General features: G+C 37.9%; 1 protein-coding gene across 1 annotated transcript; it reads right to left on the bottom strand.

Annotated features, from left to right (window-relative positions):
* Positions 1-14739: 14739 nt before the first annotated feature.
* Positions 14740-15330, bottom strand: LOC127103056 (secreted RxLR effector protein 161-like). Its single transcript, XM_051040350.1, has one exon. The coding sequence runs from the start codon at positions 15328-15330 to the stop codon at positions 14740-14742; it is 591 nt and encodes a 196-aa protein (XP_050896307.1).
* Between the last annotated feature and the right edge of the window lie 324 nt (positions 15331-15654).

Below are 15654 nucleotides of genomic sequence, written 5' to 3'. Positions count from 1 at the left end.
CTAACCAGGAGAGCCCTTTCTCCCCCTACCACCACCAGCTTCTTGTTTTTCACGAATTTCAATTTCTGGTGTAGGGTGGACGTCACGGCGCCTGCCTCGTGAATCCATGGTCTACCTAAGAGACAACTATACGATGGGTGAATGTCCATAACTTGGAAGGTAATCTGGAAATCACTTGGTCCGATCTTGATTGGGAGATCAAGTTCCCCAATCACAGTTTTGCGAGACCCATCGAAAGCCTTCACAACTACTCCACTCTGCCTCATGGGAGGCCCTTGATATGATAGTTTTGAGAGAGTGGACTTTGGCAATATGTTCAATGATGACCCGGTGTCCACCAGTACATTGGACATGGCGTCGTCTCTACAACCCATAGATATATGTAATGCCAAGTTGTGATCTCTTCCCTCCTCAGGGAGATCAGAGTCACAAAAGCTCAGGTTGTTGCAAGCAGTAATGTTTGCAACAATGCTATCGAATTGTTCTATTGTGACATCATGATCTACATATGCCACATCCAATACCTTCTGCAGAGCCTCTCGGTGTGGTTCTGAATTTAAGAGTAAGGATAACACAAATATTTTGAATGGCGTTTGTAGAAGTTGGTCTACAACATTGTACTCGCTTTTTTTGATGAGTCTCAACATCTCATCATAGTATTCTTTCTTATTGCCACTAGGGCCAACAGAAGTAGGAGTTTTCAGTACGGAGGAGGGCTTAACAGCAAGTGCCGGATTCGGAGAATTCACAACGTTCTTAATCGGGCGTTCAACAAAATCAACATTAATTTGAGGCTTCGGCGGTGCTGAAAATACACGGCCACTACGGGTCAAACCGCTAACATCGGCAATATTCACAACAGAAGAAGAGGGCAAGGACACCTCTTTCCCATTCTCTACTGCTAAGGCGTTGTAGCGATAGGGAACTGCCTTTTCAGAGGAGTAAGGCACAAGACCAACAGGCTTAATGATCAGAGCGGGAGAAGCCTTCTGCTTGCTACCATTGTACTTGATGATAACAGGCTCGGGTATCCGGAACACTGGGGAGATCACATTGACCTCAGGCTCATTTTCATCAACATTCCTGTTTTGAAGGATCTCAATGACTCCTTCGTCCAGCATTTCCTGAACATCCTTGCGCACCTGCCAACAACCCAATCGGCTAACAGAGCAGACTCGACATCTATCATGGTCATGCTCATAATGACTGTAGTCACACAACAAACGATGCATCTGGACCAGAGACTGTTGAATATGACTGACATATTTGACCTTGTATTTTCCAGGGCAACCCTAGACCATGTTGACAGGTTTCCCATGCTCGGGCAATGGGTTCTTCTTCACATTAGGGCCTACGTCCTCAAAACATAGAATACCACACCTCACAAGGTCTTGAACCTTGGCCTTCAAAGGGTAACAATTCTCCACTTCGTGGCCGAGAGCACCAGAATGGTAAACACAATGTAACTCAGGCTTATACCACCACTGGGGGTTAGCAGGTATAGCCGGTGGGTCTCTCGGAGTAATCAACTTCCTTTCTATCAAAGAGGGATATAACTCTGCGTACGTCATATGAATAGGATCGAAGGTGACCCTTTTCCTCTCGTAACTCGTGCTGGTTTGATTACTGTTTCGAGGCTGGTAGGCCTGCTGCTGTGGACGGAGCTGTTGTGACTGATATTGAGGATGTGGTTGCTGATTGCTGTTATGTTGCCGATACTGTTGATTGTCTTTGAAAACATGTGCTATATGAGCCACCTGGTGCTGGTCACTGGCGGGACGCACAGTCTTCCTCCTCACAGAGGGTCTTCTTGGTTTCTCATGGGAGGTCACAGCATGTGCCTCTCCATCTTTCTTCTTTGCAAATGCCCCATAACGTTTGGCAGAAGAGCCTTCTTCTCTGGTTAACCGTCCTTCACGGACCCCTTCTTCTAGACGCATCCCCATATTTACCATCTCGGTGAAGTCAGAAGGAGCGCTAGCAATCATCCGCTCATAATAAAAAGAACTTAAAGTCTTCAAGAAAATCTTAGTCATCTCTTTCTCTTCTAGCGGAGGCACGATCTGTGCTGCCACCTCTCGCCACCTCTGGGCGTACTCCTTAAATGTTTCTTTATCCTTCCGGGACATGGCTCTCAATTGATCTCTATCATGAGCCATATCCATATTGTACTTGTACTGCTTGACGAAGGCTTCACCAAGATCATTGAAGGATCGAATGTTCGCGCTGTCTAAACCCATGTACCAACGCAAAGCGGCACCGGACAGATTGTCCTGAAAGTAGTGGATGAGTAGTTGGTCATTATCGGTTTGAGTCGACATCTTCATGGCATACATGACCAGGTGGCTGAGAGGACAAGTATTTCCTTTGTACTTTTCAAAATCAGGGACCTTGAATTTCACAGGGATCTTCACATTTGGAACCAAGCAGAGTTCGACAACAGACTTGCCGAAAAGATCCTTCCCTCTGAGAGTTTTCAATTTCTTGCGAAGCTCAAGAAATTGATCGTTCATAGCATCCATCTTCTCATAAACATCTGGACCCTCAGATGGCTCAGAATGATAAATGGTGTCGTCTACCCTGGGCAAAGTATGCACGACAGGAGGAGGAACGGCAAGGACCGGGCTAGATGCCGGTAGAGAAGCAATGGTAGGAACAAGACCCTCAGGCATGAAATTGGGAGGCATCCCCCACGGGGACCCGGTTGGCATGGCTGTTGGAACAAAGTGTGCACTGGCAGCGGGCACAATAAAGGAGACAATCTCGGAGATAACTGTCCTCTGGGGAGGAGTTGAAGGTGTCGGAGAAGACTGGCTCTGGGCAGTCATGAGTGACTCCATTAGGGCAGTCAATCTGGCCACTTCCTCTTTCAGCTCGCGGTTCTCTTACTCTAAGTGATCCATCAGTCTTGAAATGTTGGCTCTAGTGTAGTACCGGTGAGTCAACTTGTCTTCAAAATAAATGAAGGACACAGAGTTAGACCACAGGGCAAGGGACCAGAAACAAAACCTGCTTATGCATATGATGCATGCAATGCTTGTGCATATGTTGTTTTTTATTTCAAAGGAACTTTAGAGTTTTATTTGCAAATTTTGGAAATATTAAGCATTTTATCACATATGGAAATATCTCATCAAATAATATCAGGGAAAAGAAGTGCAGCATCGTCAATCATGTACAAGAGAAAAGGAAAATAATCATCCTATGGATCCCTAGAAACAATCATCTAAAGCTCGGGACACAGGAAGATAAGATGCGCGAAGCCTCTTCACCTCCCTCTCGTAGGCTGCCTCCATATCGGCCTTCTCTTTGGCGAGTCGATCATACCTCCTCTTCTAGAACTTAGAAGACTGAGGAAGTAGAGAAGTCCATACATCATCAGGGTCATCAATAACCTGATGCTCAAGAAACTCAATCAACGCATCCTTCTCCTTAATCTGCTGAAGCAACTTTTCATGTTCACGGATCCAGGCACGTGAACGGTCTTCGTCTCTCAACTCCTCTACTCCTTGATTAGGGAGGGTTGAAGGCCCAGCCATAATCATAGGTGTAGGTCTTGGATACTCGTAAGGCATGAGATACTCAGACGCTCTCTTCCTCACCCAAGCAGTGTAAGGCTCCAAAGCGATGCAATTCTTAGGACCCAACTCTTTCCTTCCTTTCCTATGAATCTTGCGCCAAGCGCGGACCATCCTAGCTTTCAAGCCTTGGGGATATTTACCATCCTGAAAGAATACACCCTCTAACAGAATGTTATTGGGTTTATCCTTTAAGGGGAACCCAAGCTGCCGACGTGCCAAAACAGGATTGTAGTTAATCCCACCACATGTACCAAGAAGAGGTACATCGGAGAATTCGCCACAAGAGTCAATAATCTGCACACCACCATATACACAGTTGTACCAAAAGATATCATCATTAGTGAGAGACATAAGTCTCGTAGACCACCGTAGACATTCCTTGTTCTCCTTGAAAGCGAACGTCTGAGGTAAGTGAGAAATAAACCACTTATACAACAGAGGCAAACAACACACAATGGCGCCACCACCCTTTGCATTCCTCATATGCAAAGAGAAGTAGGTATCGCCCAACAGAGTCGGAACGGGATTAAGAGTAGAGAAAATCCTAATAGCGTTCACATCCACAAACTTGTCGATGTTGAGGAATAACACTAGCCCATAGATGAGAAGTACAAATATGGCCTCAAAGGCGTCCTCACTCATGGTCTTCCCATACATAGTAGCTTGAGCAATGAGGAACCCAGAAGGGAGACCTTGAATTCCACCTTTGGTAGTCATATGAGCACCAACCAGAGATTCATCTATGTGTAACATGTCAGCTATCTCTTGATAAGTAGGAATACTCTCCAAGCCACTGAACGACAACTGGTCTAGAATAGGTATACCCATAAGATAAGCATACTCCTCAAGTGTAGGCAAAAGCTGAAAATCCGGAAACGTGAAGCAACGGTACAAGGGATCATAAAACTGCACCAATACACTCATCAATCCTTCATCCACTTGAGTAGTCAGAAGAGGAAGAAGCTTCCCAAAACGAGCCTTGAAACCCAAAGGATCTAATACATAGGATGTCAGATTCCTTAACTCTTTCAAATCTGGTTGCCTGAAGTTGTACTTCTTTGTATTCCTTCTTTGTCTTTTCATGTCTGAAAATTTTGCAAATAAACCCCTTAAGTTCCTTGAAAATTTTCTTATTTATTGATGATATGGATGCAAATGGGTGCATGAATGCATGAATGCAACAATCACACTCAAGGATCAAGCAAAGCACACCAAACAAAGTTCATGGGATGGATCATGTTATCCTTAATATCAATCATCCATTTTGGTGGATTATGGTTTACACCTTATCAACACCTAAGTTCCATTGATATTAAGGATTCGTGAACGGATCAACCATGAATCAAGGGTTTGTTGTAAGTCACGAGCATGGAGTTAGGTTAAGAACCACCCAAAAGGGAGTGTACTAGGGTTTAAACCTGCCAAACATGTTCTACAAAAGGTTCCCATAGTCATCATCCCATCTTTTGGATATTATCGGAGGAACGACTACTCGTATTCCAAAAATATTCTCAAGAGAGACTCTTATGAGTGTAGTATCGCGTAACAATCGTATCAAATCTTACACTTGAACGACCTTTGCATTACATCCTACGAATAGGCCAAGATGGGTTTGGTAAACTAAGGTCCTTGGCTTCTAAGGTCTATATTGGAAAGATAATGTCTAACCACAACTACTTGTGTGACATTATTGATCCCAACATGACCTCCACCAAGTGAATGGACTTGCAAGTCAACTTGCTAAGGAATAACTCCACACAAGTCGACAAGACTATGCCATTCTCCTATCCTAAGTGCACTCGAGTTCGGGTATAGAACTCATCTCACAAAGATCACCAAGCATACAAGGAATTAATATCAAGCAAATCAATCATTACATACAATACAATAATCCCAAATTGCACAAAAATATGTCACAAAAAAAAATATACAATACAATACAACAAATATGAAAAGTAGGCAAGAACCCACTAGGATCAATTATCCCCAGTGAAGTCGCCACTTTTCTGTAGCGGGGTATTCGTTACCATTAGAGATATTGACTAAATCCAAGGTAAATCATACAAGTCGAGTCGCCACCGCACTTCTATTTATCCAAAGGAATGGTTAGAAAGCGAACAAAAACCTAAAAGTTTTATCGAATCAAAAACTAGTAAAAATGTCAGAGATCTGGGTAAGGGGGTTGGTTATGCAATGGGAAGGTGTTAGGCACCCAAAGCATCCTAGGTACTCCTAGGGAGCCCTTCTCACATTTGTTGCAAAGGTTGTTGTCTTTTTTTTGAAAATTTATTTGTGCAAACATGATTGAAGGGATGAGAAAAGTGTGTATGTTTATCTAATGTACTACTTACTAAAAGAAGGGTCAAAAGAAAATGACTCGCACAGACGTCGCATCCATTGCATACGTATCTCATCTGAATCTGAGAATCAGAGTCTTCGTAGCTCGGCTACCTATGGGTTAAATAGGAGTATGCTCGCTAAGACATCGCGTCTTATGCCTACGTATCTCATCTGGGATGAAAATCAGAGCAAAACGTAGTTCGGCTAACTACGGGGTAAGGGTTGTGTTTTGGGGTGAACGACGTTACTACGCAATCTACCGGATGCTCGACCTTTGGAGACTTACTCGCCTGTAGTAGAAGGAGAAAACGTGTTCTTAGGAGAAGAAAAATCAATGAGTTTGGGGTGTTTAGGGATGCTCATGCAAAAAGGCAGTCCTAGACGAAGGAACCGCGCTACCTTAAATGACATGCCACGAGAGGCTATAAGAAACCTAAGAAATCGGTAACATGCGGGAAAAGTAAAGGGATCGAGAGATCTACCATACGGATAAAGATCCAAAGTAACAACAATTAGATAAATAAGAAACCCAAAGACTCTTCCAAGCTAAACACCATCAAAGAAAGTGAGTCAGTACAGGTAATCGGAATAGACCTCCAGGTGGTACCCCACAAATAAAGTGGAACACCAAGCAAGCTATCCCTGCAAGAGTATGTGAGCCCTCACAAAAACTCAACAAACAGGTTAGAGTAATATGACGGAATTAGGAGAAAACAATGCCATAACAAACACAAAACAGGTTAGAGCAAACAGGATAGGGTAATCAAGAGTTGCCCCCAAATCAAAATGTAACCACATGAATCATGCCATTAAAATTCACAAGAAGCTCACAAAAAGCAACCAAGGGTAGGAGGCCTAAACCTCTTGTCAAACACATGCATCAAATTCACCCATAATACCTCATACATTCAGAGCATTCAAATTAAAAGCATAAAGTAATGGGAATAAGGCAAACTTGACTGGAGAGATCGAATGAAATTGAATTACCCGGTTGGATTTGCAAAGCAATCTGAGGGTTTATATGAGAGGGAATTGGTTCTTTGCCGATGAGTTCCCTTCAGTCTCTGGAGGTTGCTCTGAACTCTGTTAGCTCTTCTCTCACTATCTTTTTCCCTGCCAGGGTAATAGAAATGGAATTTTGTTTCACTGAAACTCTGAATTTATAACCTGATTTTTGTGGACCTGTGGGCTCAAATGAGAGAGACCCAAGTCCAAAATTTTTCTGTTATATTTTATTTATTTATTATTATTATTTTTTTATTTATTATTTTTTTTTTCGTTCTTTTTTTTTCCTTTTTTTTTTCGTTCTTTTTTTTTTTTTTCGTTCTTTTTTTTTTAAACATGTGGGCTTCGCCTAGCGAGCATGACAGCTCATGAACGAACTTTTGCTCCTTCAAGATTAACGTTTTGACTGACGAATAGACCCCATTTGAACCTGTTGGAAGTATCTCAAGCCATTCCCTTGTGTTGACTGATCATCTAAATAGAACCCACAAAGTGTCTTGGATGATACTCAAGCTTCAAACAAAATATATTAGTGACACATTTTTGTGCTTTTGGTTAGTAAACAAAAGTAAGAGAAACAATGATGTATAATTCAAGCATGCTTGGTGATCTCAAACCAATCACAAGGAGTCCCACCCAAAGGCAAAGGGAACCAAGATGCTAAAGATCCTTGAGGCAATGCAAATGCAATGTTATGATGCCATGAGGGATCTTAGGGTCAAAATTGGGGTCTTACAGGATCATACATTGACATCCTCCTTACCTCTCATTCATTGGGCTTGCATTGGGAGATATCATCAAGCACATTTGATTGTATCATACTTCATTTTTCTTTATTTTACTAACAAAAATACCAAAAATATGTCATTGTATAGTTTGTTGCTTTTGTAGGTAGTGTGTATGCTCACCTTTGATCTATCAAGCTCATATCTATGGTTTAAGACCCTTATTGCAAGGAGCTCAATTAAGAAATGGTCTACTATGGCTCTAAGTATCATATATGGATCCCCATGATCTTCACATGTTATTTTGATCAAGAAATCATCAAGAGTTTGGAGTTGGTTTGCCTTGGAAACCCTAATTCATCTGGGTATATTATGTGACTTCTTCAACAAGTTTCTTCACCAATTTGTAAAATATTTCAAGGGATACTTCACATTTCATCATCTTATACATATATGATCCTCCATGAGTCCCCAAAGTCAAGAGAATGTCAAGCTAGCAAGATGGTTCATGGTGGTTGGCCAAAGGAATTCAATTGGTCAAAACTAGGGTTCCCTAGACCCTTCTCCTACAATTTTTGTCATATGACAATGACTCCAAGAGCAAAGTTACTCTAAATGACATTCCAAACAACTTTCATGTTGAGGTAAAGAGCTAGTTTTTCTTTGAAAGTCATTTTTTATGGTGAAAAATTATAGGTCATTTTGTCTAAACCCTAATTTGGAAATCAACTTCCCAAGACCATAACTTGCTCAATTTTTATGATATGAAAGACATTAAAGTTGCATGATCAAATTCCAGATGTCTACTATAACTTTTATGTTTGGATGAAGTGAAAATTTCACTTGAAAATACATGTGATAAAGGGAAACATTATAGGTCATTTTGGGCCAATACCATTGAACAAGTGATTTTCCTCAACTTCTAAAATGCATAACTCATACATGCTAAATCCAAATGGGGTCAAATTTGTGACCAATTTGAAGGAATTTTAGAGAGATACAACTTTGATGAAGGAAAGTTTTTCATTTGAGGTCCATAGAAAAAGTTACTCAAGGTGGAAGAAGTGAACATATGGCTTGATACTTAGATTTTTTTTTGATATGTTTGATTTTCCAAACTTCCACCTCAAAATTCATCATGATCCAAGATTCAAATGAAAATATGTTCAACGTGAAAGTTATTCCTCTTGATCTAACCTTTCCAAAAAGTCCAAATTCATCTCATTTGGACAAATTATGAATGACTTGCGTATGGCTTAATGTTGAAGGACCATTTGAAAGATTTGAAGTTCCACTTTTCATACACGATTGCATGGCCTTTCCACATGATTTCAGCATTGCTTACACATAATTTTGGACCTAAGTGCATCATTTGATGGGCCTATCACACTCCCATGCAAGCATGCAAGTGAGATTTTCAACTTTGGCCAAAAATGGAAGTGTGCAATTATCAATCTCCTTGGCTATAAATAAAAGTCCTATTGTTCATAATTAAAGACCCTGGCGCGCAAGCTTTGAATCAGCAACCCTAAACCCTCACATTTAAAGGATAAGCTTGAAGATTTTCTTTGAAAATAGAGTTTGTATCTCACACTGTTTTTAAGATTGAAACTCCAAGAGTCCTTCCTTCTCTTTGATCCATTTCCACTCCATCAAGCATCTGAAGCAAGGCCAAGCATAATTGAGAGAAAGATCGTGCCAATCTGAAGCTACATTGAAGGTGATTTTCAGAATTTTTCATCTCTTCGATTCTCACTCAATTCTTCATTATTCTTGTTGATTTTTGGTTGTCTGAAGTCCTACCAATGTAGGAAACAAGATTGAGTTGCTTAGAGGTCAAATCGAAGTAACTCAAATCATGATCCTCAAATTTTAACTCCCTGGATCTTTCTATATACTTGGAGTTAGACAAAATTGAGGCCATATTCGAGTTCCTGAGCATTTTTTCTTTAAATTAATGTCCTCCTTTTTCATTTTGGTGATGGTTGAGGGTGAACCAGTCCGGTGAGGTCCACCAAAGAAGAAGACTGGAACTCTGGCTTCGGCGGTGTGTTGGCACGCTTCTGCACCACATGATCCTTTTAATTTGTTTTAATCTGGGACGTCCAAAGTGATTACCACACATGTGGGACATTTGACTTGGTGTATGGTGGAACGCGCGCTCAGTTCCACTTGATCTGCCACCTCAGTTAATGAGGGAGATCAAATGGTCCACGTTTTTTTGTAATTTTTGATTTTTATTTTAATTGCCTTATTTTCATCAATTCATATTAATTTTAATATTGATCCAAAAAATATGGGACTTTCACCAAAATTTCAAATATTTTTCTCTTTCATTTTCTAAATTAAAATTATTTTTTGGATCATTATTAATATTTTTTATAATTTAATTATTTTTGTGCATATTTTTAATTATTTAAAAATACTTTTAAGTTTCCAAAAATAATGAAATTTTGTCTCCAAGGTCCTTTGACCTTGTTTGACCTATGATAAATCTCTTGGCCATTTATTTGGTGTTTTGAAGAGATTTTAGGTTTTTAATCAACCATAATTTAATTTAATGTATTTTTTAATTGATTTTTAATTGTTTAATTGTGAATAAATTGTGGTGAGCTATTTTTATTGACTTGTTGAGTTTGACTGTTGTTGTTGGGCCTTGGTCAAGGTTGATTTGACTTTGTTGGATTAAAATCATTGGATTTAGGGGATTGATGAAATATACATTTCATCTCCCAAAATGAATGAATGATTTTAATTTGATAAAAGTCCTCCCATGACCAATTTGTGTTTGTCTCATTTCCCCTCCCTCTTCATCTTCAATCCCTTTCTATCCCATCCATTCCATTGACCTATGATATCTCTATATCCTAAGGCTAATTGGTTAATAAACCAATATAAGTATGGATGAGATTAGGTCCACCATTTTGCCATTTCCTTTTAAGTGTGATATGTTTTAGGAGTATGGTTCATAATACCATATCTCTAACATGCATTAACACTAAAATTTCTATTGCCCGACCTCAGATAGTTGTGACTTCTACGTAAGTCCAATTAAGATTGCTTAACATATCTCTAAATTTTGATCCAAAAGCATAACATTCTAGTAAGTGAGATTGTAAGTCTCCCCCCTTTTATGGTATTGTATGGAAACTTGGCCTTTTTTCCTTCCTTTGGAAGGTGTCTTGGTTCAAGGATCCATGCTTGTGAATAGAGGATCGAGTGTTCTCCAAAGAATGACTTAAACAATTGAAAAGCAAAAACAATACTAACTTCTAATCAACTAACATTTGACTAACTTTCAATTTCAAGCCATTTACTTTATGCACTTTAAATTCAAGTCATTTATCATTTGCCATTATTCATACCATTTAACTTTTTTATCTTAATGTCATTTTCACTTTGCTCATTTGAGCCATATATTATGATTGTATATACTTGTTTGTGTATTTTGTTTGTATTTGTGGTCTTTTGACCATAATGTACATAATAACAACAAAAACTCTTAAAAAAGATTTGCGTGGACTGTTGGATTTGATATGAGACTTGGACTTAGAGTTAAACAACATTCCCTATGCAAAAGGACTTGACCAATGCCAACTTTTCTGACACCAAGTCATTGTGAATTGAACCTTCATCTGATGCAAGTATTGAGATCCCTTTTGAGTTCATCTGCTACATGGTCTTGATGAAGTTGTTACTTTGAACCTGTGTCTAATGCCTATTTCTGAGTCATTCAAGGAGTATGTCATCTGATACATGGGAGATTATGAAGAGACTATGAAGTTTCTAGCTTGGATGTGGCTATCTTTATTTGATGCCTTGCTCTTCATCTTGCTATTTATGTATTGATATTGCTTAATCCTAAAGTCCAAGGGAAAATTGGGTTTCTATATGACATTATTGTCTATTGGATTGCATCCCATTGGCCAGATCTTTTCAACTCTTAATTTTAAAATTTTTTCTTAGGATTAGTCTCTTCATCCCCTCCCCACTTCTTTAATTTCAAATCTCCCCCTTTTTTTTCAAAATCTTCTTTGCTTGTGATTTCTAAACTTAGACTCTTTATTGCAAATTAGAAACTTTGGGCTTATGCCATTGCATTTTTAATCTCTTTTTATTAATCAAATTTGTAAATGAATCTAACCATATTGACTTAAAATTTCAAAAGACAAAAAGAACTAACACCCATTCAAACTCTTTTAGGCCTTTGGTGCCTCTTTTAAACTTAAAATTTTATTAAAAACAACTCACTCACTTTGAAATTGATACCAGGAACTACGAGGTTTTGATCCCTCATTTTTGTGTTGATACGTAGGCACAAGTCCGAATGTCTTGTCAAACACAAAAATATAATTAATAAATTCTTTTCTCATCCTCACACTCTATTTATTGCAAACATCTTTTTATACCAAAACACATGTACACACAAAAAAGGACTCCCTAGGAGTACCTAAGACACTTTGGGTGCTAACACTTTCCCTCTGTGTAACCAACCCCCTTACCTATAATCTCTAGCATTTTATTAGTTTTGATTTGAAAACTTCTTATCTTTGGGTTTTGTTTGTACTTTTCCCTTTTCCCTTGGAAACAATAAAAGCGCGGTGGCGACTCTGATTTTATTGACGTTACGTTTATCCATAGCTTGATGGTCATGAATTTACCGCTACAACGCTACCTGACTACCATGCCAGGAAGACTTTCGACACAAGGAGGTGGTCCCTTACTCGAACCACGATTCTAATACCACTAATGGGTCATCATGGGGAAGAAGAATATACATTGAGTCAAATACTCACATAAAGATTAAAAACTCACTCAAACAAGTGAGAGAGACACCACATATTCTTTTAAAACCTTAAGAAGATTGATGTATGAGTCCTTTTATTTATAAAGTGTTTAACCTCCATTTTTCATATAATATGTGTCTTAAAACTCAAATTTATTTTTCAACACAAACTTACACTTATTTTCCTAAAAAAAAAAGGACCAAAATACACTAGAGCATGATACTGTTGTAATTAATTCAAAGAGAACATAATTTGGAGATCTTGTGAAAAATATAATGGAATGAAACTTTAAATTTAGATTCTATGAGATTATAGGATGGTCAAACGTACTTCTTACAATGATCCAGGCCCTACAATAATCCAGACTTAGGGCCGACCCAATCCTAAAGTCTCTAAAGTTAGGACTTTAGACACCCAAAATTTTAGAACATTTTAGTCCCAATTAAATGCTCTATTTAACCAAAATGGTATATAATAAGGACTCCACAAATATTTTGTATTGTTTAGTGTTGTCTAATGGTAAGAAGTCTCTTTTAAGAGATAAAAAAAGTACATGATTTAAATCCAACTAATTATTAATTAATTAATTAATTTAATCTACCTAATTTAAAAAAAAATTCATAAAAGAAAAGCACGAACTAATAGTTAAATGTAATGCACTTTTTATTTATTTAAAATTATGCATTAGTTTTATTATTAAAAATTTATGATTAATTATTTAATTGCTTCTTTAACCACAAATTTTTCATTTATGTGTTTTTTTTACATGTACTCTTAGGACACGTTAGTATGACCCTAAGAGAAAATATATAAATGTGTTCTATACTTTCAAATTTGTTGAGTAAACCCTAACTAGACTCTCCTTGTTGGTCTCAAATTGTATTGACAAATTCAGATTCTCTTCACGTGATACATGGGTTAGTATATGTTGGAAATTATCACATAAAAAGAGATTGAAATTTTTTCTTTAATAACATTGTTTGTGAGGACAATGCATGCAGCAAATCTTCTAACAAAATAGGAGTCAATTGCATGTATGTCTTGGTTATGGTTCACGAGTTGCCACTATCTCTTTTCCTTTTGTTTCATTTTTCATTTTTTTATTTTTCTCATGTTACCAAAAATAAATAAGCAAATTATAGTGGCCTGGATTACGATTGACTTATCCCAACCGAACTTAACCTTAGCTTAAACCACAAAAGACTATGAAGGCGACAACCACGATTGAAGATTAACTTTTGACTAGATAGACATTATCCTATAGCAGTCGAACATTTTTATTATGTTTTTGTCTATAGCCAAAATAAATCACACATATATTTGGTAATCACGCAGGATGCTAAACAAGTGGTTTGAGTTTGAGTCAAGTTAGGCATGCATTATATGCTTCAAATCTCTACCAGTTATACATTGTTATGTAGCACAAGGAAGAATCTTTAGCACTCTTTTAGCAGCTAACCTTTTGTGACATTGTTGACATTCTGTGGACCACAAATTCATTTTATCGAATACACTTTGCCATTATAACAACTTTTTGGGTTTATATTTGAGGTTCAAAACCACAATGAGTGAAAAGAAACATGTGTTTCAACATCGTGTGTTATTATCTTGTTATGAGTGCAATGACTTTACACGAAATGTGGTTCTGGTACTTAGACTAGTTGCCATCTATGTTGTTCTCTTTTTGACAAGGGATTCCTCTAGGTTCTCGAGATAATTTAAGAGCCTAAATCTTGATTAGATGAATGGGATAACATAGCCGGTGATAAGGGCATACAAGGTGGAAGTTGAAAAAAGGCAACATAAAGAAAATAGTTGAACATAGTAACAACATAAGGATTGAACGATAAAATTTCAAAATAGAAGAAAAATTCACCATCGTTGTCAAATGTGTAGAAATTCAGAAAGATATGAATGTTATCTCTATCGATACAAATAAATACTCTTATTTATAATATAGGATTGCATACAAAAAAACAATTACATATAAAAATTAATTAAATTTAATATAATTACAATATAAATTATAATAATGAGATAATCATAATATATCGTAAAATTTTACCTCAAACTCAAGTTGGTGGAGCTGTAAACAACTTGAGTTTGAAAACTAAAGTCCGGAAACGACCAGGAGAATGAGGTTTTATGAACAAGTGAGCTGATTGGTCAAGAGTGCCTATATAAATAAGATAAAGTTCACCACGGAGAAGATGCTGGCGAATGAAGTGGCAATCAATTTCAATATGTTTTGTTTGCTCATAGAAAACATCAAGGTGAACAATTTGAATGACACTACGATTGTCATAATAAAGATTGTCGGGGAAGGTTGAGATATCCAAAATCAGCAAGAAGCCAACGAAGCCATAATATCTCAGATGTCGTATCAGCAAGAGCACGATATTGAACTTTAGTGCTAGAACGGGCTGTTAAAGTTTGTTTCTTGCTCCGCCAAGAAATAAGAGAATCTCTAAGAAAAATAGAAAAACTCGTGGTGGATCGACGATCACTAGGATCACCGACCCAATCAACATCGGAGTAGGCTATAAGAATCAATGAGGATGCATCGGAGTAGTGTAGACCATAAAACATGAGCCCCTTAATATATCGAATAATTCGGAGGACAACAACATAATGAGTGGTACCCGGAGAGGCCATGAATTGACTAACCAAATAAACAACATATGATATATCTGGTCTAGTAAACATGGGGTAAATCAAGCTACCTACGAGTTTCCGATAAAGATAGGCATTGTCAAGCAAAGTACCATCTTGAGGAGTAAACCGAACATTGGATTCTAGAGGAGTATTTTCAATTTTACAATCATTGATACCTGTTCGAAAAACAAGATTAGAAGCATACTCACAATTTAGAAAGACATTATCGACATCCATTTGCTTAAGTACTCATTTGCGAGTTGCTGTAATGGCAAGAAGAGTTTGAATAGAGGTGACGCATGCAACAAGAGCAAATGTTTCTTCATAATCAATACCATACTCTTGTGTGAATCCTTTTTCCACTAGACGAGCTTTGTATGTCTAAATAGATCCATCATAAAGATTCTTTATTTTATATACCCATTTGCATCCCACAAGAGGCTTACCAGAAGGAGGTTCAACAAGGTCCCATGTGTGGCTTCTCTCCAATGCCTATAATTTCATTTGTATAACTTGCTACCTATGTGGATATGTAGAGGCTTCCTTATAGGATTCTGGTCC

This window comes from Lathyrus oleraceus, chromosome 7, assembly GCF_024323335.1.
Source record: "Lathyrus oleraceus cultivar Zhongwan6 chromosome 7, CAAS_Psat_ZW6_1.0, whole genome shotgun sequence".
Lineage (NCBI taxonomy): Eukaryota > Viridiplantae > Streptophyta > Magnoliopsida > Fabales > Fabaceae > Lathyrus > Lathyrus oleraceus.
Note: the sequence above shows the minus strand (reverse complement) of the source record. Positions and strands in the feature narration are given on the sequence as shown.